We start from the raw sequence: 23,711 nt of genomic DNA, 5'->3' as shown, positions 1-23,711 counted from the left end.
ATATCATTAAATAAAATGCAGAGGAAATCATTAAAAGGAACGGGTATATTTTTTTCATTTTTTAAAAATCATTTTATAGGAGTACTTGCGCATAAGAATAAGAAGAGTGACATTCTCAATTGAAATTTCCACTGTAGAAACAAAATTTCCAAAAGTGAATAAGTATGGATAGTAACAAGTAATACTCAAGTTTACTTTTTTTTTCTTTCTTCAGATGATTCTGTTAAATTTTGCAGCGAAACAATTCTCAAAGATAATTTGTAGGGAATCAAATAGTTCAAAGAGAATTAGTGGTCAAGGAAGTTCTAGAGAGAACGAACATCATACACAAATACTTTTTCGTAGTATACAGGCGTGAACTTACCATTTTTATTTATATGATATGTATCTTACAGCGTCCATTAGTAAATAAACCAGGATTTGAAAAAAACCCAGCCCACCTGGGCCCATGTTGGTTTTTTCGGGTATTTTCGGTTTAATTGTTTTTTTCGGGTTTAATTGGGTATTTTCGAAATATTTCAATGTCTTTGGGGTAAAAATGTTAAAATATGATTTACATTTCAAGATTGTCATTGTCACAACTTGCAACAATTTTCTGTTCACTGTTGCCGCCATTTTGAAATTTTATATTGGATAGCCGAAAAAATCTATACAGCAAATTTAGAATGTCTCGCGCTTCTACCCTCAAAATTTCAACTTAAAAAGTCCGAAAATTGCACCCTGTAGCATGGGTACCCTCTATATTGAATAATGGCCGCCATTTTAAAATTTTATACCGCCAAAATATATACAACTAATTTAATCTCTCGTGCTTCTACTTTGAAAATTTTAACTTGAAAGACCGAAAACTGCCCTTTCTAGCATGGATATCCGCTATTTTGAGAAAAAAATGAAAGAAAGGGCGCTATTTTGTAATTTTACGTTGGTATGCCGAAAAAAATCTGTACAGAAAATTTAGAATGTCTCCAGCTTGTATCCTGAAATTTAAAAGACCAAAAGTTGAACATTGTGTGGTACAGGCACACAAACAAACAAATGTAGATCGAGTCATCCCAGGAGCCTGTGATGTTCGCCAAATATGAATATCAAATAGCTATATTGATTTAAGACATAATTCATCAAAATGTCTTATATATGAAATAAATATTTTTCAACGTAAAATAAATGGTTTTATTGTTGAAGTATTCACTTCCGATGCCTTGTGGGTTCAATTGCGGGAATTTCCCGAACACTTATTTCACGACGGGTTTTCCTTGGAAATGCAGCTTGCTTTACTGTAAATCGAAAATTTCCATTAATACTGAAGTTTGAATTCAGCACTTAAAATAGTAAGCGTTACGTAGTCTTGGAAGCTCCGAGCATTAAGCTTCTTAATTTTGACAAGAATTTTTACGCTATTGCTGGTGTTGATTCTACAGAATGCTTATTTGAAGGGTAGCAACAAATCACTGAACTGAACTGTTGTTGGAAAACCAAATTTTACTGAATACTTTTGTTACCGTGAAAGGTAAGAAATAATAGTAATAGTTTTACTAATGTATTTACATATTTACTGTTAGTACCAGTACCTGTAATCTTAAACCTGTCAACGTATGAGGGGTAACGTCCCTCGGTGGCGCCGACTCAGGGAGCAGACTATTCACGGAAAGTATTTTCTAAAATACAAAATTGCTTATTTTACTTCAAATAGGCTATAAGCATAATCCACACATTAATTTGTTCTATAATTATCTCAAGCTGAGTTTTTAAATTCATTCATTCAGTGCATTCAGAACTTTATAAAGGTCTTATGTTGAATGTTGTTGACTACCTTAACATGAAAGCATGTAATTCGCCCAAAGAAAGTTCAAAATCTGATAAAAATAACTTTCAATGTAATCACCTTAGTTGTACCAATAATATACTAACAGAAAGGTCAAAAACCCTGGTGGGTTTTTTTTAGGTGGGTCGAACCCGAAATTTCGGGCTGGGCCCACTTGGGCAAACCTTGAAATAAACTAGTATGTCTTTCATGGTGGATAGACAAAAGTACACTAAGCAAATAAGGTCTTACACATCGGACAAAAATCAATTATCTACATGTGCCTTTCATGTAGACATGACAAGAAGTAAATCAATAAGATCATCTATATACAAGTTAAAAATAAACAATTGTCTTCTGTTGTGGCGAACGTATATTAAGCTAAGTTGTTTAGAATCTTTGTTAAGCGAAGATTAATGTAATGGGTGAGTTTAATTCCGTTTACGTAATCAGAAAATAATACCTAAATATTTGTTTTTCTTTCAGTGTTCTTTATGTCCAAGATTCTCTAAACTCAGAAGCACGTGTGTTTTTGGATCCGAATCTTTTATCAGACGATGGGACAGTAGCTCTTACACGATCTTGCTTCTCTGAAGACGGCGAAACATTTGCGTACGGTCTTAGTAAGAGCGGCTCTGATTGGATAACTATACACTTCAAGGATGTTGCCACAGGTACGTTCTTGAGTACTAGTGTAATGACACTTAATTTGAATGTATTTTTCGTATGGAATGCGGGATTTTTCCATGATAGTTTAGTGTTAACAGCTCTGACTTCTGATATGAAATAGCCGTGTTAGTCCATACGAGTTTGTAATGGATAATATCGTATATATAGGTTTATTCTTGCTGCTCTCCCGTTTCCTGCCATTCGTTTTCCAGTTCACCGTTCAATGCATTGATTATTCATCATCTTAACCGTGAAACGTCTCCACTTACGTAATTATTGATACTGTATTATTTATGGTAGACATACAAAGTGTGATCAGAAAGTACGGTGGATGGAATTGCACAGTGCCATCTATCGATATTGTATCCATTTCAACTAGTAAGACCGGTAGCCTAAAACTTTAATACGGTCAGTGTCGAGTTTGAATGAGTTGTGGTATGTTAGTTGGCTTCCAGAGACAGAAGAGTGAGGACACGTTAAGAGCGTCTGTCGCGCGCCAACATTAAGTTTTTTCTAAGCTACAAAAAAAGTGCGAAAGAAGCTCACGAAATGTCAATATCAGTGTATGGCCATGAAGCTGTGGTGTTGAAGACTGTTCACAAGTGGTATGAGTGATTCAAAAGCGGCAAGGAGTCTGTTAAAAACTGGCACAATCGAGACGTCCTTCGACGTTAAAAATAGATGAAATCGTGCAAAACGGGCCACAAATGTTTTGTTCAATCAGGCGAATAACTATTCAAGAGCTTTCCGAAGAACTAAACATCTCGTATGAGTCCGTGAAAAGCATTTTAACCACCGATGAAATGGGCAAATGGCTTCCTTTTTCACAACGAAAATGCGCCGTGCCACACCTTGCTTTTGATCCGCGTGTTTTTGGTCGAAAAAAATATTCCTGTCTGGGTCCACATTGGCTGTGCTCTCCATATATAGCACCATGCGACTTCTAGCTCTTCCCAAAAATTAAGACCGTGCTTACAGGACACACGTTTTGACATCATTCGTGGCGTTGAGAGGGCCACAACAGAGCAGCTGAACGCCCTTCCAAAAGAAGCCTTCCAAAAATGCCTCCAGCCATGGATTCAACGTTGGGATAAGTGTAATACTAGTCAAGGATAGTACTTTGAAGGAGATTAAATCAAATTCCATGTAAGCTTGTTACTTCGTTTCTAATACAATTATTTACCATATTTTTTGATCATACTTGGTATGTCGTGAAAGAAGTCGTAAATGTTTTGATATGGCTGCATAAGATAACTTATAACAGCTATCCTCTTATAATTGAAATAACGAAACTCTAAATTTGTACTAGAACTGGTATTTTTTTTAATGTGTATATCCATCGAAGCTGGGACTTGTCAAAATTAATTATATTATATATATATATATATATTCTGAGTATCTTATTTTCCAGATTTATTCAAGTACTGGCTGGAATGCCCATTCTTTGCACAGGGAAAATAGGTTTATGAAAAGGATTAGAACACACCTTCCGCTTTTTTTTTTTTTTTTTTTTTTTTTATGATACGCATTCGGGATGAATTTAGATTTAAACGTCAGCGGGAGTATCATAATCCATCTCAGTGATCCTGATAACTATGGAGTGAACATTAATATGTGTTGTTTTAATTACTTTTACACGTCACCCTCCTTCCCACCTGCATACCAATGGGGGAATAATTTGGACTTAAACGACATTGAGATTGTCATTGTTTATCACGCCGACCCCGAAAACTAATATCGATCGTTTTCCATTACTTTTACGTCATCTCTTCCCTGTTGCCGAAAATGTGCTAAATTCTAAGTTAGGCCAGAGTCTCCTTATATATCAAAATTCACCAAAATCGGTGCAGCGATCTGGAAGGAGTGAGCCGTTACATTCCTTTTATTTATACGAGAATCATCCAGAAAATAAAAGACTGTTTGTTATACAAAATGAAAAGTGAATTGAAAAAATAATTCTGTTACATACAGGGTTTGTATGATAAGTAATGAGACCAGGTCTGGAAACATTGTTTTATTGATCTGATCTGTACAGGGACTTAAAAGCTTTCGAAGTACTCTCCTCTTGCGTCGATGCACTTCTGCAATCGATGTTTCCACGCTGCAAACGCCCCCTGGAAGTCAGCAGCCGGCATGTCCTTTAGAAATGTGGTCACGGCTGCTTGGATGGCTGTGACGTCTGCAAAACGGGTTCCTTTCAAGCGTGGCTTCAGCTTCGGGAAGAGGAAGAAGTCGGCCGGGCTCACATCTGGGCTGTAGGGTGGTTGTGGAAGGACTTCCACCCCAATCCGGGTCAAAAAGGAGGTCACTAAGAAGGCGGTGTGGGCAGGGGCATTGTCGTGATGCAACTTCCACCGGCTAGCGATCGCCGGTCTTTTCCGCTTGACGCTCCTGTGCAGTCTCTCAAGGACTTGTTTGTAGAAGGCGGCGTTGACGGCTTGTCCTTGGGGTACAAACTCCTTGTGGACCACCCCCACATTGTCAAAAAAAACAATCAACATTGTTTTCACCTTTGACTTCGACATTCTGGCCTTCTTGGGGCGCGGGGACGCAGGAGTGTGCCACTCCGCGCTTTGACGTTTCGTTTCAGGGTCGTACTGGAACACCCACGACTCGTCACCTGTTATGACGTCATCTTCAAAGTTAGGGTCACTGTTCATGAGGTTCAACAGTTCCTGACAACAATCAACACGTCGTTGCTTTTGTTCGTCAGTCAACACTCGCGGCACCAGTTTCGCACAGATTTTTCTCATTCCCAATTGTTCCGTCACAATCTTGTGCACTGTTGTGTGGTTCATATCGAGTTCATCAGCAATCAATCTCAACGATAATCGACGGTCTGAGTTCAGGAGATCCCTCACTTTTGCCACAGTTTCGTCCGTAGTCACTGTTGTCGGGCGTCCAGCCCTCTCCAGATCCTCAACGCTTTCCCGGCCGTTCCGGAACGCACTGTGCCAACGAAACACCTGGGCTTTGGATAGAGCTTCCTCTTTGTAGGCCTCCGTGATGAGAGAAAGCGTCTGAGTAGCCGTTTTCCCCAGGCGAACGCAAAATTTGATCGCATAACGCTGTTCGATGGAACCCTCCATGTTTGTTGATTTTCCGCCGTGACAAGAATGTTCACAAGGGCTTTGTCCAAGGCTTGTCCGCGCTCCACTAAGGCTCGGAGCCAACTGACGCGCGGTGCGTTGCTTTGCTCGGACCCCCCCCTACATCCTCCATCACCGACAAACCCGCTCCAGCGACACGCGCGCCGCGGCGCGGCGAGTCTCATTACTTATCATACAGACCTTGTACATGAAGCTTCCTTCACTTTTGTACATAATCATCACTTTAATTTAAACATTTGTCGTTATCTGTTCACGAGCTTCAGAATTTCCATGTTATATTCTTCTGCCGCCCAGTTCATTAATCCAGATGATGCACAAATGGAGAAGCCTTTCTTGATCGGATTGTGTTGGTGATGATGAGACCTACGTGTCTCACATCACTCCAGAGAGCAAGTGCTAATCACTTGAGTGGCATTATCCCTCATCACCCAAAAAACCGAGAAAATTCAGACACTCTCAACACGAACGTCATGGCAACCATTTTTTGGCATCGTAAAGGTGTTTTTTTGGTGGATTTAATGCCAAAAGGCACTGCAATCAATGTAAATCGTGATTCGCCGGACCTTATCCCTAAGCTGAAAGAGTTTCTGGGGCGGTAAACATTCTGGAAATGATTATGAGTTGGAGAAGACAGAGACCACTTGGCTAAATGAACTGGTGACGGAAGAGTATAACATGGGAATTCTGAAGCTCATGATCAGATACAGCAAATGTTTAAATGTAGGAGGTGATTTATGTGGAGAAGTGAAAGAAGCTTCAGATATGTAACAGATTTTTTTTTTTTTTTTTTTTCAATAAACATTGTGTTTTGTATCTAGATAGAATTATCTTTCCATTTACCACTCGTATATTTCTACAAAAGTTGATCATCGGATTTTTGAAGATATAACGAAGGGAAAAGGATTTAAAATTAAGATCAAAGTTAAAACCTGCATGGATCCGTTCTACGTATAATTAATTCCACTGACGTAAATGATTCCGTGTGTTTCGTCTGCGCATTCTCCTATGGCATTATCATGATCTGACTTCCTCGAACAGATTTAGAGTTGGTAGCACACATCCTAAGTCCAAAAACATTATCTTCGCATATTTTCGTGATACCTCGGAATTACTTATTAGAATGTAAAATTATTCCAGAACTATCTTCTCCATATTTCCACGTATAACTTTACTTAACAAATAAACAAACTTTCTCATTGTACAGACCATACATCATGTACAACAGTTCAATACTTAGAATTTGCTAGCAGGCAAGAACTTTTCGGCAGTCTAGTTTATCAGATTGGGTCGTAGAATGTTATTAAACTAAAACCCACACATTGTAAACATAACATATTAGCATATTTCGAATTTTTTGCATGCACTGAGCATAAAATTAAGAAGGAAATTTTCGTAAGAAATGATATTAAAACTATCATGCGGCGATTTATGATTATTTTAGCATTTTAGGCGATCTTCACCCGTAACCTCAATGTGTGACGTACTTTAATGTATCCGTAAAAATATGTTAAAGGGTCACACTTTCTTTACGAATGTTGCATTCAATTCTCATTTCACCACCAGGCTACAACAGTTTAAAGTTCAGGGAGAGGAATTTGTGGACAATCTGTATTAAAAAACTAATTATGTAATATTTCTGTTTCTACAGGTAAAGACTATCCAGAGGTGCTGGAAAAGGTGAAATTTTCGCCCATGTCGTGGACACATGATAACAAAGGCATATTTTATGGGGTAAGTATTTCTTAATACATGTTCCAGTAATAGGTATCGCTAAGTAAAAGGTTTATGACACTTATTATTATTATTATTATTATTATTATTATTATTATTATTATATTAATTTTCCCACTCTTTATCTGAGCAGGTGATATACTAATATACGGGTCACCCTAGTATACTACTTCTTCTCTTTGTTTTTCTTTCTATTCTGAGCTGTGCGGAAAGTTTCTTCAATTTACATGTGTCCAATACCTGTATTTTCTTTATGACAACTATTCAGTTCTAATTGTTTCAAGTGAATTTTTCAACATGTTCTGTGAATTGTTCTGTACACACTTCCTACTGCTTTATACTTCTTTCATCCAGGCTTTTACCACCATACTAGCTTCTCCATATTGACCATTGTTTCACGTGACAGTTACGATTTTTACAGTGTTTTTGAAGTCAATTTATGCCCGCTTTCTGTAGTGGCTTTCCCCACTCTTGATACTGAAATGAAATGCATCCATTTCTTTACTTATTAAACTGACAAACAGAAACTAGTATTGTGTAACGTAATATGTTACAGTACTTTTTCGACTAATTGTATGTATTAGGTCGCATTTTCTTCCGTTATAGTATTCTATCGCACTATTCAATATGGCTGATTGTGTATGCTACGTTTTTGTCTACTATTTGTTTTTCTATATTTTCGTCACTTTTACATACTGATGAAAAAACATTCAATTTTGAAAGCTAGCTAGCTCTCTCTCTCTCTCTCTCTCTCTCTCTATATATATATATATATATATATATATATAATGCATGCGCTGGAATCGGTTCATTTCGGCGGAAGAGAAATATTCTACACGTCTGATTTGATGTTCTGTATCATTCGTGCTATATTCCTTTGTGGGCCGCGTACCGCTGCGCTTCTGTTGTATTGCTGTCTTGCCACTATTCGCCTTGAATGTGTATGTTCCATGCCACTAATGATATCTACCTCCTTAACACAGTCGTTTCCTGCATTTTGTTACGTACCTCTTTTTGTTAGTTTGCATATGTAATTATTTTACACGCGTTTCAGCGTTCTTCTGTTCGCTACAGAGGGTCATTCTGGCTCAGTATTAGAGCTCCCATCTCTAGTGAAAGGAATTCTAAGTTCGACCCCAAGCCAGGTGAGTTTGTGATGAACAACATCGTGTTTTATTTAGAGTAATATTTTTGTTTCCGCGTATACATTCTCATTCCACCAAGTACTTCATAATCATTGAATTTCATTAACCAACTGTCCCCTTTAGCCCATAAGACGAAACGTGTGGGGTGTTAAATTAAAAGACTTTATTTACTTTCATTTCATGTGGTACACTCATTCACTACTTTAGTTACGGAATTACGCACAACATGCAAAAGATCTCTCATCACCTTGATTTTGTTTAGGATATCGATATCCTGCCAACGAGTTTTTGTTACTTGCTGGAATGCTACTCCGTATGTCACCAATCAAATTTACCTTTCCTAACAAACTTTGTGGTAATCTTTTGCGTCTTAAGTTTTAAAGTCCTTGCCGACAGACTATAAAGTTCAGTTTCCTTTGCTTTCGGCAGCCTATATCTCCAAAATGAAGTGATGCCGAGGGGATATTTATTGGAACTTATGCAGTGTAGAATTACCTTGTAAACTATTTATAGGAACACCTAAAATATATTTATATTTATATATAGTCATTATCAAAAGTGTGAGTATACTATTAATTTTAGAATTTTCCAAATAAAAATACTATGTCCATATAAAACTATGTTTATTGGTCTCATTTTTAAAAATAGACAATGTTGTTCATATAAGGATACGAAAATTCACAGTCTTATTGATATCGAGACAAATTTATTGAGGAAAGCTGCTTGGCAATAAACAGATAACTAATGAACAGACAACTAACGTCATGCTTTGTTTGGTGATGCATCGTTTCAGCGGGACCTACTGGAGTGTATATATATATATATATATATATATATATATATGAACACTTGTCAGTAGTTGTCTCTTCACTTCAACGAACAGTTGTGTATACACTACAATCGTATCATAGTATGTGCAAATTTGGACACAAATCTGTGATATGCGATCGTAGTGTTTCCATTTGCGTGAACCAGTTGAACACTGTGAGAAACATGCAAATACTATAAAATGCGGAAGAGAAACTGTTAACTAAGAGTCGAAACACGTGTTCAAGTGGTTATTTTGAAAGAAATGAGATATTCTTGGCCAAAAATCGCTCAGAGGTCGGGCGGAGCAGTGCGTCGAACTCCTGAAAGGTAGTTATAAAGCTGTGTAAATATTACACGGAAACGCACTGATCGTCCAAAAATAATAACTTCTCGGAAGGACATCCATTGGAAGAACAAACAAACGGATTACACGTTGACTGCTCCGGAAAAACCGATAGAACTATGAAAGAGCATTTCCAATTGATATCAAATAGGACGGTGGCCCAGCGTCTTCTAATCTGTGGTTTTAGAGGTAGAATTCGATAAAGAAACCACTTCTTCAAGCAGGAAACATTACAAAAAAGATACTCTTAAAGAAACCTGGAACAGTGAACAATGGAAGAGGGGACTCTATACTGAGGAATATAAATTCCAAGCTTTCGCCTTCCAATGCTAGAAGTTCGGGTGTCGTCGTTCCGAAGAGCGCTTTCATCCCGACCGTGTAATACGTACAAGGCACTGAGAAGATAACGTCACTATTTGGGAATGCTTCATATACTACCGAGTTGATAATTTAGTTCGAATTCATGGAATAAGTGAGGTATGGAATTCCATCATAAATGCGGATTTAGGGCAGTAACTTTATACTCCAACAGGATTACCATCCCAAACATTCTTCTAAGCTATGCAAGTTCAAACTTTCTAATTTATCTTCAGCCTTAACAAGGGTAACCCATCATTAGCGGATTTTGATCCATCCGGAACAATGGGTTGTTGGTATTTCAGTGCTCAAATTACAAGATATATACATGGACATAAAAAAACATACGGATCCTTTGTAAAATTTCCACTTACGTTGCCTTTAATTGGTGTTAACTCTTGTGAGGTAGCCTACAGAAAGGTAAGTCTGTTTTTTTATTAGTAACTGTAATTTAAGTCCAAAAGATGTTGAATTTGTGTTATTGTGGTACAAGAAAATGTTTCGTACCTTGCCTATGTCTGTATATATAAATAATACGGATATTTCTATATATTTAATGCGTGTTAAAGGATGCAGTAAACAGTGGTAATAATATTTAAAGGTGCTTTATAACATAAAAATAAATAAAATATATTATCATATGGAATTCATCCTTCTAGTATTAAGGTCGTTTATATTGTAAAACTTTGTGTAATTTCGTCTCATATAAGGAAGAGGTAGAGCAGTTAATAAAAAGAGTGTCCGGAATCGTCTCCCACTACCAGTTTTATTATAAAAATATGAGTATTTGTACCAAATACTATACAATTTGGTCTCTATTTAAAAGGGTGAGTAAAAGGTAGTCTTTGACCGAGTAGTCGCAGACAGGATCTCCAACAGAGCCCCGTAGCAGGCTAAGAGGAGTGGAGTTAAGGAACCAATGCTCCGTAGCAAGCAGAGGCAGGTTAAGTTGCCAACAGAGCCCCGTAGCAGGCTAAGCGGCTGAGGTTGGGATTCCCAGACAGAGCCCCGTAGCAGGCTAAGCCAGGAGATAGGATAGGCGTAGTCCCGTAGCAGACTAGAGGCCTGGGGTTAGGTTACTCCAAGAGTCCCGTAGCAGACTAGAGGAGGGTCACCAGAGAACTGGTGTCGAGTTGCCTTCGTCCATCCAATTTATAGGGTCCTTTTGGGTGGCGGTGGCGCTGCTGCTCCGATGTCGTCTTCTGCTCCGTGGGAGGGGCCAGAAGCCGTCGTCTGCATGTGATTACAGGTCCCTCTGGTGGAAGATCCTCTTGCCGAACCATGTGGTGTTGTTTGTAAACATTGAAGCGTGGAACTGCTTGTTTACGACATCACATAGGATATTACACCCCCCTGGCTTGTTTAAAAATAAGCCGAAGGGTTATTTTTCTTTATATGAGGGTTGGCAACACTGAGGTATCACACACAAAAAAAAGCACTAAAACATTAATAACACTTGCAACACACAAAAAAATCACTTTTCGGAGCAGTAATAAGGTAGCGGAAGAAAGCACTAAACAGTTAGTCCCTAATCACAGGCAGGATCGGCGCATTTTAATATGTCACTTCATTTCCCTCGAGGTAGGGTTGTTTTTGGCTTGGCGTCAATAAATATATACTAATTCACTTATAGTAAGTGGGGTTGGAGTCTGTGTTAGCTGTTGCTCCTTAGTTGTATTATTGGTATTAAATGTTTCCAAGGGAATAGGAGATGAAATTTCTATGCGGTTCGTTCTAGATTTGTTTGGTAACGAGCGAAGACGACGATATAATATGTATAAAATAATAAGACTTAGGAGTACTAAAAAAGTTGCAATTAATACTGTTATATAGAGATGCTCCATACTGGAAGGAGAGAGAGAAAAAATTTATTACAATTGATAATTAGTGGCGATCCTGTACAATGTAAAATGTCTATGAGGCATTGTTATTAATAATGCGTTTATAAATAAAATATAAGAATATGCCAAGACCAATCAATAATATGAAAATAAGAATGGCTATAGCAATTATAGTCCACGGGAATGCAGTGGAAAGGTGTAGTTGCGGCATCTTATCCAATTTTAAATGTCAATGACGATAATAATGATGGTCCTGAATTCCTGATCATCCTGTATAATGTAGAAGTGGTCATAACTTTTGGAACGTCCTGTAGAATATTTATATTCTATGTTGGTGGCACTATTTAGCTCAAAGAATAAATAAGTTGTATGATTATAAGTTGATTGTCCCTGTGAAGGTCAGTTGCCTTTTAAATGCAAAAATGGAGATGTCAGCATTCTTTTCTTCAGCCGTAAAATAAATGAATCAGCTTTTTATAAAACAAAAAGGAAATGAATGTTTGTGTCGTTATGAAGAGTGTTTTATCTGCTGAACTCGCGTCTCTGTATTTTCTTTCTTCTTAGTGGTGAGTACTGCATTTTTTTTTTCGCTCGTGTAGAAAATAAAATGAAGTTATTTATTCTTGTTCTATATGATCTCTGTATTCATGAAATGGCTTGATCCGGTCCACTGAAATCTCCTGTATTGTTTGACGATATGAATTTGGAAATTTGATCTTATAAAGATTAGGATTAACTCTTTCGATAATTTCTAGAGGTCCTACATATTTGGATGAAAATGATTCTGGTATCCCAACTTGACGATTGGGAAAGAATACAAGTACTTTCTGTCCCTTATCAAAATTAGTTTGTTGATGTCTGCTGTCAAAATATTTTTTCTGTTTATTATAACTTGCGATTAGATTATCCTGAACGATTCCTCGTATCTTATTCAAATGTTCTTTGTTGACACATAATGTTGGAGTTGACGCTAATGCAATATCAGAGATGGTCTTAGGTTCGTATCCATACATGAGGAAAAAAGATGAATATTTAGTTCCGGCCTGCACAAATGTATTAATTGCGAATGTTATGTATGGAATTAGTTTTGGCCATTGATTTTGATTCTCCTGTACAAAAAATTTAAGAGCGTTCTGTATTATTCTGTGGAATGTTTCCACTACACCCAGATTTTTGTGGTCATATGCTGGACAAAATTTAAATTCAAAATTGTAGAATTTTGCTAAGTTTTGCAGTCTCTTAGCGTTATGTACAGGGTGTCTATCCAAATACAGGTATGAAAAAGCTCCGTACTTAAGAATAATGTCATATATGAGAAATTGTTCAATTTCTTCTGCTGTGATGTTGTCTACAACTCTGGTGACACAGTATCGCGTGGACATTTCTATAGCAACTTGTATGTGTTTGAATTTTCCATCTCCGACTGGCACTCGCCCAATTGAATCGTACTGCCAAGCAGTGGCAATGGGTTTAGATGGGTGATGCAGCAATTGGCCCGCTGGTTTAGCTGGTAACTTCTTTAGTTTTTGACAAAGATTGCATGTCTTTATTCTATTGGCTATGTAAGCTTTCATGTTAGGAAAATAGTATTTCCTAAGCGCCGACTGGTATGTCTTGGTGTAACCAAAGTGTGGTGCCATTGGGTTGTTATGAATAGCCTCGAACCATTTGCCTAGTAAAGATTTTGGTACGCAAAGTAAATACAGCAGTCCTAATTGAGGGTGTTTCTGAGTCCTATATAATAATCCATTTTTAAGAGAAAAATATTTCGCCGCACAGAGTGTAGATAATTTGCTAGGTTCTTTATTTTCCAATACAGTAATGATGTCCGAAAATGAAGGGTCCTTCCTTTGTTCATCTGCTAAATTAGGTAACATAATGGACTGGTCGATTTGAAAAGTGTGCTCTAAAGAATGTGAAGCAAAAACTTTAGCGTCTTCTGTGTCGGAGAAGTTATCAACTTCTTGATTCTCGTCCTTTTGTATATCTTGTTTGTCTTCTAAGCGGCTAAAAATGTCTGCAGGATGCTGTTGACTTTTAATGTGCTGTATTTCAAAATTGTAATCTGCCAAAAATATTTTATAACGACTAAATTTTCCGACTTTGTCCGGTTGGGTAGTGAGTGAAGTCAAACATTTAGCGTCTATAAATAATTTAAATTTTCTATTCAGTAAGAAATAACGAAATTTTCGAAGAACATATATGAGTGCATATAGTTCTTTTTGCCATGTGGAGGCCTTTCTCTCAGTTTTAGTAAAACGTCGACTACAATAGGAAACAACACGTTCCTGATTGGTTTTAGTATCATAACAAGCCAATATGCCGCCTGCGGAGGTTGACGAAGCATCTGAATATGCTCGGATTTCCAATGATGGATCAAAATGAAATAAAGATGGAGCTTGTATAATATCCGTTTTAAGTTTTTCAAATAGATCATCATGCTGTGTTGTCCATTTAAATTTTGAATTTTTGTCTAAAAGAATTTGAAATGGTTCCACCTTTTCTGTGAAATCTTTAATATGTGCCCTCAAATAAGAGCATAGTCCGAGGAAACTCTTCAAGGTACGTTTAGAGGTTGGTTTCTTAAAATTGCGTATTTTATTGGAAATTTTAGGCGATATTTTAATCTCCTTTCCATTAACTGTGAATCCTAAAACTTCTAATTCCGAGTATAATAGATGGGTCTTGTTCGGGTTTGCTCTAAAATCGTGTTTCCTTAACCTTTTAAAGAGCAATTCCAAGTCTGACAATTGTTGTTTCCAATTTTTGCTTCCTATAACGAGGTCATCCGCAAAGGCTGTTATGCGCGGTGGTAGTCCCTCTAAAAGCATTCGTACAGCTATACTTAGGGCAGCGGCGGACGAAGTGTGTCCCATTACGCAACGTTGAAACTTATATGCCTTCCTAGTATGATTGAGCTCAAAAGTCATGTATTTTTGACTTTTGGGATGCAATAATAGCTGGAAATACGAGGTTTTTATGTCAATTGTGGATATAGAGCTTTTTCCTCTTAAAACGTGTAGAATATCCTCCGTATTTTGAAATGGTATACTTAAGTAGTGTGAGAACGTATTACAAGCTTGGAGGTTGAGAACTAAGCGGAACTCTGAAGTATTTGGCTTCTTCACTATGAGAAGTGGCGAGGAAAAAGAACTGTCACTAGTTTCTTTAATAATATTGGCATCTAAAAGTTGTTTAATTTGTAAGTCAATTTGGGGTCTTACTGCCAATGGAATGGGAGGTGATCTCTGATGAAAAGAGGCTCCTTTATCTATTCTTATTTTATGTACATAGCCACGAAAGTAGCCAATGTCAGTTGGTGTATAAGAAAAGACATCCCTGTATCTAAAAAGTAGATCATGCACAGCTTTCTTTTGCTGACTCGTTAAACTTGGATTGATGTCAAATAGTTTAATATCAAAAAGTGACTTGGTCTCTTCCAGCCTATTCTGAATTTCTTGTTCCGTTCTATAAAATGTTTCGTCATTTTGTTCATCTTTTTGGTAATCACCCTGTAAATCTACTTCTTGAACATTCTCTTCAACATACGCAATTGGGGTGCTCTTTACTAACGTTACCGGTCTACTTGTAGGATTTGATATCAATAAAGTCAAATTATTCTTAGGTACTTTAGTAGGCAACGTTTGTAGTCCGTATTTGTCCAGCAAATTTTCTAATGGAGAGATGAAAAAATATTTATTATTCTTTTGCCGATTCTTGATATTAATTGGTAAAAAGAAATGTGACCTGGCTGGTATGGTAACCTTTCGTGTTGTAAAAACATCAGCTGACTTGTGCTGTTTTATTGTATGCATAGCGTTAGCAGATAATTTTTCCTGAGTATCAATTTCAATTGGATACTGCGGAGGCCGTGGTTTCTTGTATACTGACAACATGTTATTCTTTAAGTCAATTTTGGTCTGTAATCGATTTAGAATGTCTTCACCGAATAAAGGCAAAAAATCTCCATGCTCTAAAATTCTGAAATAATGAGAAAATGTTGTTGAGCCAATTCTGAATGTAATCAAAGCTATATAGCGTAAATTTACGACAGAATTCTCGATTCCTCGTAGATTAGTGCTAAAAGGAATCAATTTTGTATTTGGTGGAAGCCAATTTTTAGGCCAAAGACTCAATGAACTGCCAGTGTCTATGATTACAGGATACTTCTCTTTATTAATTGTTACATTAATTAATAATTTATGTTCCTGGTTTAACATTTTAATGTTCTCCCTTCTATCTGATAACGGAGCTACTGCATAAAGTGATGTATTTGTCAATCTTTGTTGTTCACTTTTTTCCTGGTTCTCGGCCCTCAGAACATGTTCTTGAGAGGGTATGTCCTGGGGCCCCCCTAGGCGTTTCCCTGCTGATTGTTCTTATAACATGTACTGGAAGAATGACCTTTCTTATAGCACGTACCGCATACTGTAACAGTTTCCGGCCTAGGATTACTATTATTATCTTTATTATTATTTTTAGAATTGCTCTTATTTCCATTTCTCTGCCGATTTTGATTTCCGTTATTTGTACTTTTCGACCTATAATTGTTACGGCCACCTCTTCTAAATTGTGAGTTCTTAATGGCATTTTGAGCTACAAGAAGAGATAGTTCAGCCATTTGATTTGCTAATTTAGTGAAATCTAATGAATTGTTTGCACTGGAATTACTAGATGTGCTAGGCGCGGGGGGTTCGGGAGGGGGATTCGGATTAGCAACTTGGGGGGAAGGATTTGGAATTATCTGATTTTGTGATGCACCCTGTAGCTGTGGTGCTGAAGGTGTAGGAAAAACTGAAGCTGGTTGCTGGTATTGATTCCAACTAGGTGTTGGGTTACATATTGGATAGGTCAGTTGTTGATGATGTACAGGGAAGGAAGCGCCAGCGACTGCTGATGAATGTAAACTGCTGACTGGTGTACTCTGATCGCAGAGTGAATAGAATGCCTGTTGTAATTCCACGTAATCACGTTTCTTCATGAGGTCATTTGCTTTCTCGAGGTTGTGTAAATGCGTTTGTAAGGCGTGAACAGTTGTAAATGTTTCTAACGCTATCTTTTGCAAAAAAGTTTTCTTTAAACCTAAGGATAAATAATTTATTTTCTGCTCCTCGGTGGCCTGAGGCAGAACTTGTCTAATGACCCTTAATTTTCTGAGAAAATAAGCATCTACTGGCTCGTTTTCACCTTGTTGGACTTGAAAAATTTCGAATCCGCTCGATATGCCGGTAATCTTGGTCTACTCAGTGCAACTAATTTGTCTTTTAATTGTTCATAATTAAGCGCGTCTAACTGATTCTGGGCCTTTAACTGTAGGACTAAATCAAGTGCTACATCTTGTAAGTACATAGGTAATAGTTCTTTCTTTTTCTGTTCATTCCACGAATGCAATAATGCAAGATGGTCAAAAAGCATAAAAAATCTATCGGGGTCCTCCGTAACGTGTCCCGAATACTTAGTGAGGTGTGGTATATTAAAAGAAGGGCGCGAATTTTGCTCCATGTTAAAAATGTTTTCTGGAAAAGTGTTTTTACCAGTTCTAGTTTGAGGCATAAACAAAATTCAGTTCACTTAAAAGCACTAACACTTTAAAAAATTCACATACCTTCCACAGAAAAAAAAAGTCCACTTCCGGTTAATAAAAATACTGTCCGGTAGGGGAGTATTCAGAGTTTATTCTGAGTCGGTCAAGCCTCTACCATGTAAAACTTTGTGTAATTTCGTCTCATATAAGGAAGAGGTAGAGCAGTTAATAAAAAGAGTGTCCGGAATCGTCTCCCACTACCAGTTTTATTATAAAAATATGAGTATTTGTACCAAATACTATACAATTTGGTCTCTATTTAAAAGGGTGAGTAAAAGGTAGTCTTTGACCGAGTAGTCGCAGACAGGATCTCCAACAGAGCCCCGTAGCAGGCTAAGAGGAGTGGAGTTAAGGAACCAATGCTCCGTAGCAAGCAGAGGCAGGTTAAGTTGCCAACAGAGCCCCGTAGCAGGCTAAGCGGCTGAGGTTGGGATTCCCAGACAGAGCCCCGTAGCAGGCTAAGCCAGGAGATAGGATAGGCGTAGTCCCGTAGCAGACTAGAGGCCTGGGGTTAGGTTACTCCAAGAGTCCCGTAGCAGACTAGAGGAGGGTCACCAGAGAACTGGTGTCGAGTTGCCTTCGTCCATCCAATTTATAGGGTCCTTTTGGGTGGCGGTGGCGCTGCTGCTCCGATGTCGTCTTCTGCTCCGTGGGAGGGGCCAGAAGCCGTCGTCTGCATGTGATTACAGGTCCCTCTGGTGGAAGATCCTCTTGCCGAACCATGTGGTGTTGTTTGTAAACATTGAAGCGTGGAACTGCTTGTTTACGACATCACATAGGATATTACAATATACACTCTTAGCAGCATACTGTTCAAATGTGGATGGCTATATATACGCATCGAATTTGGTTCTACTATCCGAGTGAGGGTGGCGTATCTATAGTATATACACGCCTAGATAAATATTTCTTCACAATTTGGTTAACGGACTTCACAGTTGTTTTTTTGGTTTAGGGAGAAAAAAATCCCAATCAATTTTTTTATATGTCTGTTTCTATTTATAAACAAATTTTACGAAAAAACTCATTATCACAAGCGAATTTTCTCCCAACTCCACACTTAATGGGTTGTTAATCGAAATAAAATTTTATTTTGCATTTTTGTTTATAGATGTCTCGGCTTCAGAAGCAAAACTTCACGTACACATATATACATCCTAAAAACATATGTACGTACATATTCAATGTGACACCCAAGTGTCACAGAAGTATCGTACGTGAGGTATTTTTGGAAGTTTTGTAAACGTAAAATATAATTAACATTTTATAACCATTAACATATTTTAGGGCTAGTTATAAAAGAACGTGACTTCTGTTTCTTCGTTAGAGATATCCAGACCAACATGGCAAAACAGACGGATCTGAGACCGTAGCCAACCAGCATCAGAAATTGTATTATCACCGAGTAGGCACTCCTCAGTCAGAGGATATTCTTGTTGTAGAGTTTCCAGATAATCCTCTTTGGAGAATGTAAGTTCCTGAATTTTATTTTTTTATTTTTCTTCAATTTTTTAAAATGTTTTTGTAGTAGTGTGGGTACTGTGCAAAGATACGAGGGTATCTCTAAAAGTTGTCAGCCTGACACTGAAATATAATGCCACTTACATAAGCCGTTCATGACATATAATGCAATATATGGAATAAATAATTTATAAATTTAAAGTCTAGCAGCGTCATTTGAATCAGTGTGCTGTGCGTTGAACTCACATACTGCATGACAAATGCTTTATCCACACACTATTGTTGCCATGGCTACAGTGCTACATCTGGACTGTAGGGTGAGTGCTGAATTTCGTCGAAATCACAGTCTTTCATTTCAGTCTTGGAACAACAGATGTGTGAATCGGAGCATTGTTATGCAGTACGCAAGCTCAACACATAACCCTGATCCAAATGGTTGCCTCCAACGAAATGGCGCAGCTAGACAGTTGAAACTGATACATTATTTCCACCATAGATGGCGTTATATTTCATGAACAGCTTGTTACGAATCGCACAATATTTCAGTATCAGGCTGGAAACTTCTGGAAATAACCCTCGTATGTGGAAATGGGGTCCAATTGGTAAATGTTGATACTAATTCAGAGGACTTTGTTAAATCACAGAGAATCCGTAGGGTGTTCGAAAATTCTCGAAAATCATTGTACAGATAATGAAAAAAAAAAAAAAAAAAAAAACAAGTTAAATATTATAACAGTAATTGATTATAGATTGATTTTTTAAATAGTGGGAACATTTTTGCTATATTTTTTTGAGGTAACAGATTTCACCAACTTTGAATAGATATTGATAGTAGTATTTTCAGTTTTAATAATGATTTTGCGGCACCTGTTTCTGCCAGCAGCATAGTCTGCAATAAATTTTGTGTATGTTAACAAAGTTTTTGCCTGTATTTCTTTTCGAGTGATTTCTAATACATTATTTTCACACTTTTGTGACGTTCTGAACTATATGAGAAATGCAAGTTTATAAACTCAAACGAAATAGACGGTATTTGACAATTTTCGGAAGTGAAGAAAAATACGTAGACGTACCAAAAGACATAGATATGCCGTTATAAAAATAATTGTAATGGAGAGTGTTCGCGGTAGTAGATTGTTCAATAGAAGAATTGTTCGAGCACAAGGGATTTACATTAATAACAGTTAAAAAAAAAGTTTCCCTGAGCTAATGACGAAGGTAACAGAGATAGCTGAAACAGTGTAGTATAATTAAAATATATTTAGACGCATAAGTTGTTGTTTTTTTTTAAAAAAAAATATATGTGAGGTTTATCAGAACTAAAGAAAATGAAAGATAGAAATTTCATTCAGCAACCAAAGAGGACACGGCAGACAAAATTATATGCAGAGGCAATTGTAATGGTATGAACATATTATGAGAACGTGTACAAAAAGTATGCCTCTTCGGGTGACATAGGCTAGATCAATTGGAAGAAGAGCAAGAAGAAAACCACAAATGGATTGAAAGAGTAGATGTGTTTTGATGAAGTCGAGGGAGGAATCTAAAGAAAAGACGAATTGTTTCGTGATAGCAAGAAATGGAAAGATATTATTCAGGCCCTTACATTGTAGGTAAAAGGAAAGGAAGGAAATAACGAGTAAATTCTCAGTAATATTGCCCTGTCAGCGATATACTGTGTTGTCACATTTTTGTGTACATTTGCACTCATTGAAGTTCAGGCATGTTTATACATCAAATTTGCTGAAACAGAATATTATACGCTTTCTTTTCGTCTGGCATCTGTCGTACTGGTGTTCACATTCTCTCACATAGGCTGCCGTTAATACTAGAGCAGAGACGGGTGCGTTTCATGTGTAACACGTGGTAGATATGCACTTATAAGAAGTGGCGTCGAGCATGGTCAGTGATAAATGATTGATCTTGAATCTATATTATCACTAATTTATGTGATGTGTTACAGGGCGCTGAGGAGAGGTGACACAGCAGGTTCGTTTTGGTATCGTTGTGTAGAAAGACGTAGAGGATTACACGTTACTTATTACGTGATAGTGATTCGGAAGACTCTAACAGTAAAGCGATACTTTATGACATTCTATGTTTGCATGTGTTATCTTTTGGACAGCTCCCAGGAAATCTGTGAACAAGACATTCATCCACATGGAACTTGCCTCTATGAATTGACACCATGTTGAGTTACTCCTGTGACCAGTGATATCTTCCGATCTACCTTATTAGAACATCTGTGCGACCAGCATGGACAACTTAAATTCTTGCCAATCTTCAGGATTTCGAGGCCCAGTTGTAACAGTTGTAGTCCGATTTGCTTTATGAGGGAATACGTCTGCATTAAAACTCCTTCCAAACCGATCGGCGCATGTATTCGTTACCGAGAAGACTCTACACTTCTCACGTGGAATCAGCAATTGCTCGTACTGCCTGTTCAATTGTTCGTTTGTTATTGTAATCATTGAAATATAAGTCACATGACTTTCAACAATGCAGTTTTATTTCATTTTCATTGGTGCCAGGTGTTCATATCACAATTCTTACATTAGATATTCCAAAAGAAATTTGCGATCAAAATAAAACAATATCTGAGCGTTGCATTAAATGAATGTCGCCACAATATATAAATGAATACTTACATGATATTAAGGACGTAAAAAATTTGAGACCAAACATTAAGAATAACAGATAAACGATGCTATCGTTAAACCAAAAGCTAATACTGAATTAACTTGGGATAATAATAATAATAATAATAATAATAATAATAATAATAATAATAATAATAATAATAATAATAATAATAATAATAATAATAATAAAATATTGCGATTTTATTGATAAGAAGAAATATTAATACATGAAAGAAAATTTAACAGACAACAGTGCCAATGTTTGACTTTATGGCTACTGTCAAGCGCCAAATTCAGTTGTTAAAAAAAGAATACTTGTACGCATAGATTCCGACAAAGTTCCTGCCCATATTGTGCGACATTAAAATTTTTTCTTGTTCTTCTTCTTCTTCTTCTTTTTTTTTAATTTTTAATCTATGCAGACTGATTTCTAACCGCTTTGCAAGAGATAATGAAACGTTGCAGTTCGATATGAATTACATGAAGCTGAACTAGGTTTGAGAGGAACGAGACTGAACAAATACATGTTTATTATTATTTCAAGTTGTGAAAAATCATAAAATGTATTTGGTGACTTGAATATTGGGAACGACAGTAGGCTTGCAACTATCCGGCCTAGTTTTAAAAAAAAGAAAAAAAAATCCGTAATAAAACCAGGAATTATTTTTTGACGAATTTTTTCCGACTTGTAACGCCCTCATAGAAACTGCTTTGCCAAGGAAGAGCAGTCATCTATCAAGAGCTTTTTCAATAACTAAAAATTGTAAGTTTTGACTCTTTAAAGGAAAATGTAAGTTTTGACCTTTTACCAATGAACAGTGAAACAAGTTTTAGTCAATTAGGAATTACACCTACAAGTTACGTTACTATTTTATTTTAAAATTGTATGTATGTATAGGATACATCATTTTGCCTTTTATTGTATTAAAATTATCTCATAATGTGTACACAGTTTTAATTCTTGGACTGTCTCTTTCTGTAATAGATTTTTAAAACGCATGGAACAGTATGCAACGAACATTAAATAACTACTGGCCTATTAGAAAATGCGGATAACAGCGAGGTTTGGTATAAAGAATGTGTTTTAATGGTATATGGGATCGAGAAGTGAATTATTATAGAACTACGGCCTATTCGACTTGCGTTTTCGCTACGTTAGTGCAGATAATAGCGAGTCAACTTTATAAAATTTTATAAATATTTTTCGTATCAGAAAATTTGCAATTAGGAAGAATACTCTGAAATGTGATAGGACAGTACATGATGAACATATTAGAATATACGAATAACAGTGAGGTTTGTTATAAGAATGTGTTTTAATGGTATTTGTGTGGATGTGAATAATTATAGAGTTCCGGCCTTCCTTTTCGCCACATTAATGCAGATAATTGGGACTCTACTTTACAAAATTATGTAATTATTTTCCATGTCGGAAAATAGCAGTTAGGAAGAATACTGTAAAATGTGAGGAAAATTATTTCCGCTTTATTAAGTTGTAAAGTTGTTTAGCGAATCTTTGCGTATTAACATATAAAGTATGAACGTAACATTGTATGCTCGGGTTTGGTAAGAGCAATACACATAATTACTTTATGTAATGCAAAGTTAAGTTTTAATGTATTTACTCAACTTTTTCTTTCCTTCTTAAAGAGGAGCAGAAGTAAGCGACTGCGGACGATACTTGATAGTGACACCACAGGAAGGTTGTAGAGATAATCTTGTTTTCTTCTGTGATTTGGAAGCCTTGCCGAATGGAATTTCTGGGAAACTTCCACTCGTGAAAGTTGTGGACAAATTTGAAGCTGATTATGATGTACGTCAGTGAGTTTTTAATGTTTTTTTAAGTTATTTAAGTTGAAGAGACGGATCCATTTCCACCAGAACAACTTGCAGACAGTGACTTCTATCAATGGGCTTCAGATCAATGAAACTATGCAGACACGAATTAAACTTCCGTCACAGTATAGGTGTTGCAGTGGGCTAAATGCCACCGAAAACAATCGCTTTTGGGAAGGGTACGTCATGGCTCTTTTTCACATACAAATTTAGCGTTTTCCGCATAGTAGGACAATATCAGAGCAAAATATGTTTGTGGCAGGACGGGCCACTGTTAGTGTTATACGAGGGGTTATCGGAAAGTAAGATGAAACGTGTATATATTATTTCATACAATCAATACAGCCAACATACAGTACATGCATTGATTGATTGATTGTT

At 36.9% G+C, this 23,711-nt stretch overlaps 1 protein-coding gene across 1 annotated transcript in view; it reads left to right on the top strand.

The window, feature by feature from the left end:
• Positions 1–23,711, top strand: part of LOC145683959 (prolyl endopeptidase) — a 113,549-nt gene that overhangs the window by 28,999 nt on the left and 60,839 nt on the right. Inside the window, exons 4-7 of the mRNA XM_081755677.1 lie at positions 2,288–2,475; positions 7,229–7,311; positions 18,719–18,861; positions 23,145–23,307. Coding sequence (XP_081611803.1) covers positions 2,288–2,475; positions 7,229–7,311; positions 18,719–18,861; positions 23,145–23,307 — 577 coding nt within the window. The remainder of the gene's footprint in view (positions 1–2,287; positions 2,476–7,228; positions 7,312–18,718; positions 18,862–23,144; positions 23,308–23,711) is intronic.

The sequence above is a fragment of the Thermobia domestica genome, chromosome 4, assembly GCF_964235325.1.
Source record: "Thermobia domestica chromosome 4, izTheDome1.hap1.1, whole genome shotgun sequence".
Classification (NCBI taxonomy): domain Eukaryota; kingdom Metazoa; phylum Arthropoda; class Insecta; order Zygentoma; family Lepismatidae; genus Thermobia; species Thermobia domestica.
Note: the sequence above shows the minus strand (reverse complement) of the source record. Positions and strands in the feature narration are given on the sequence as shown.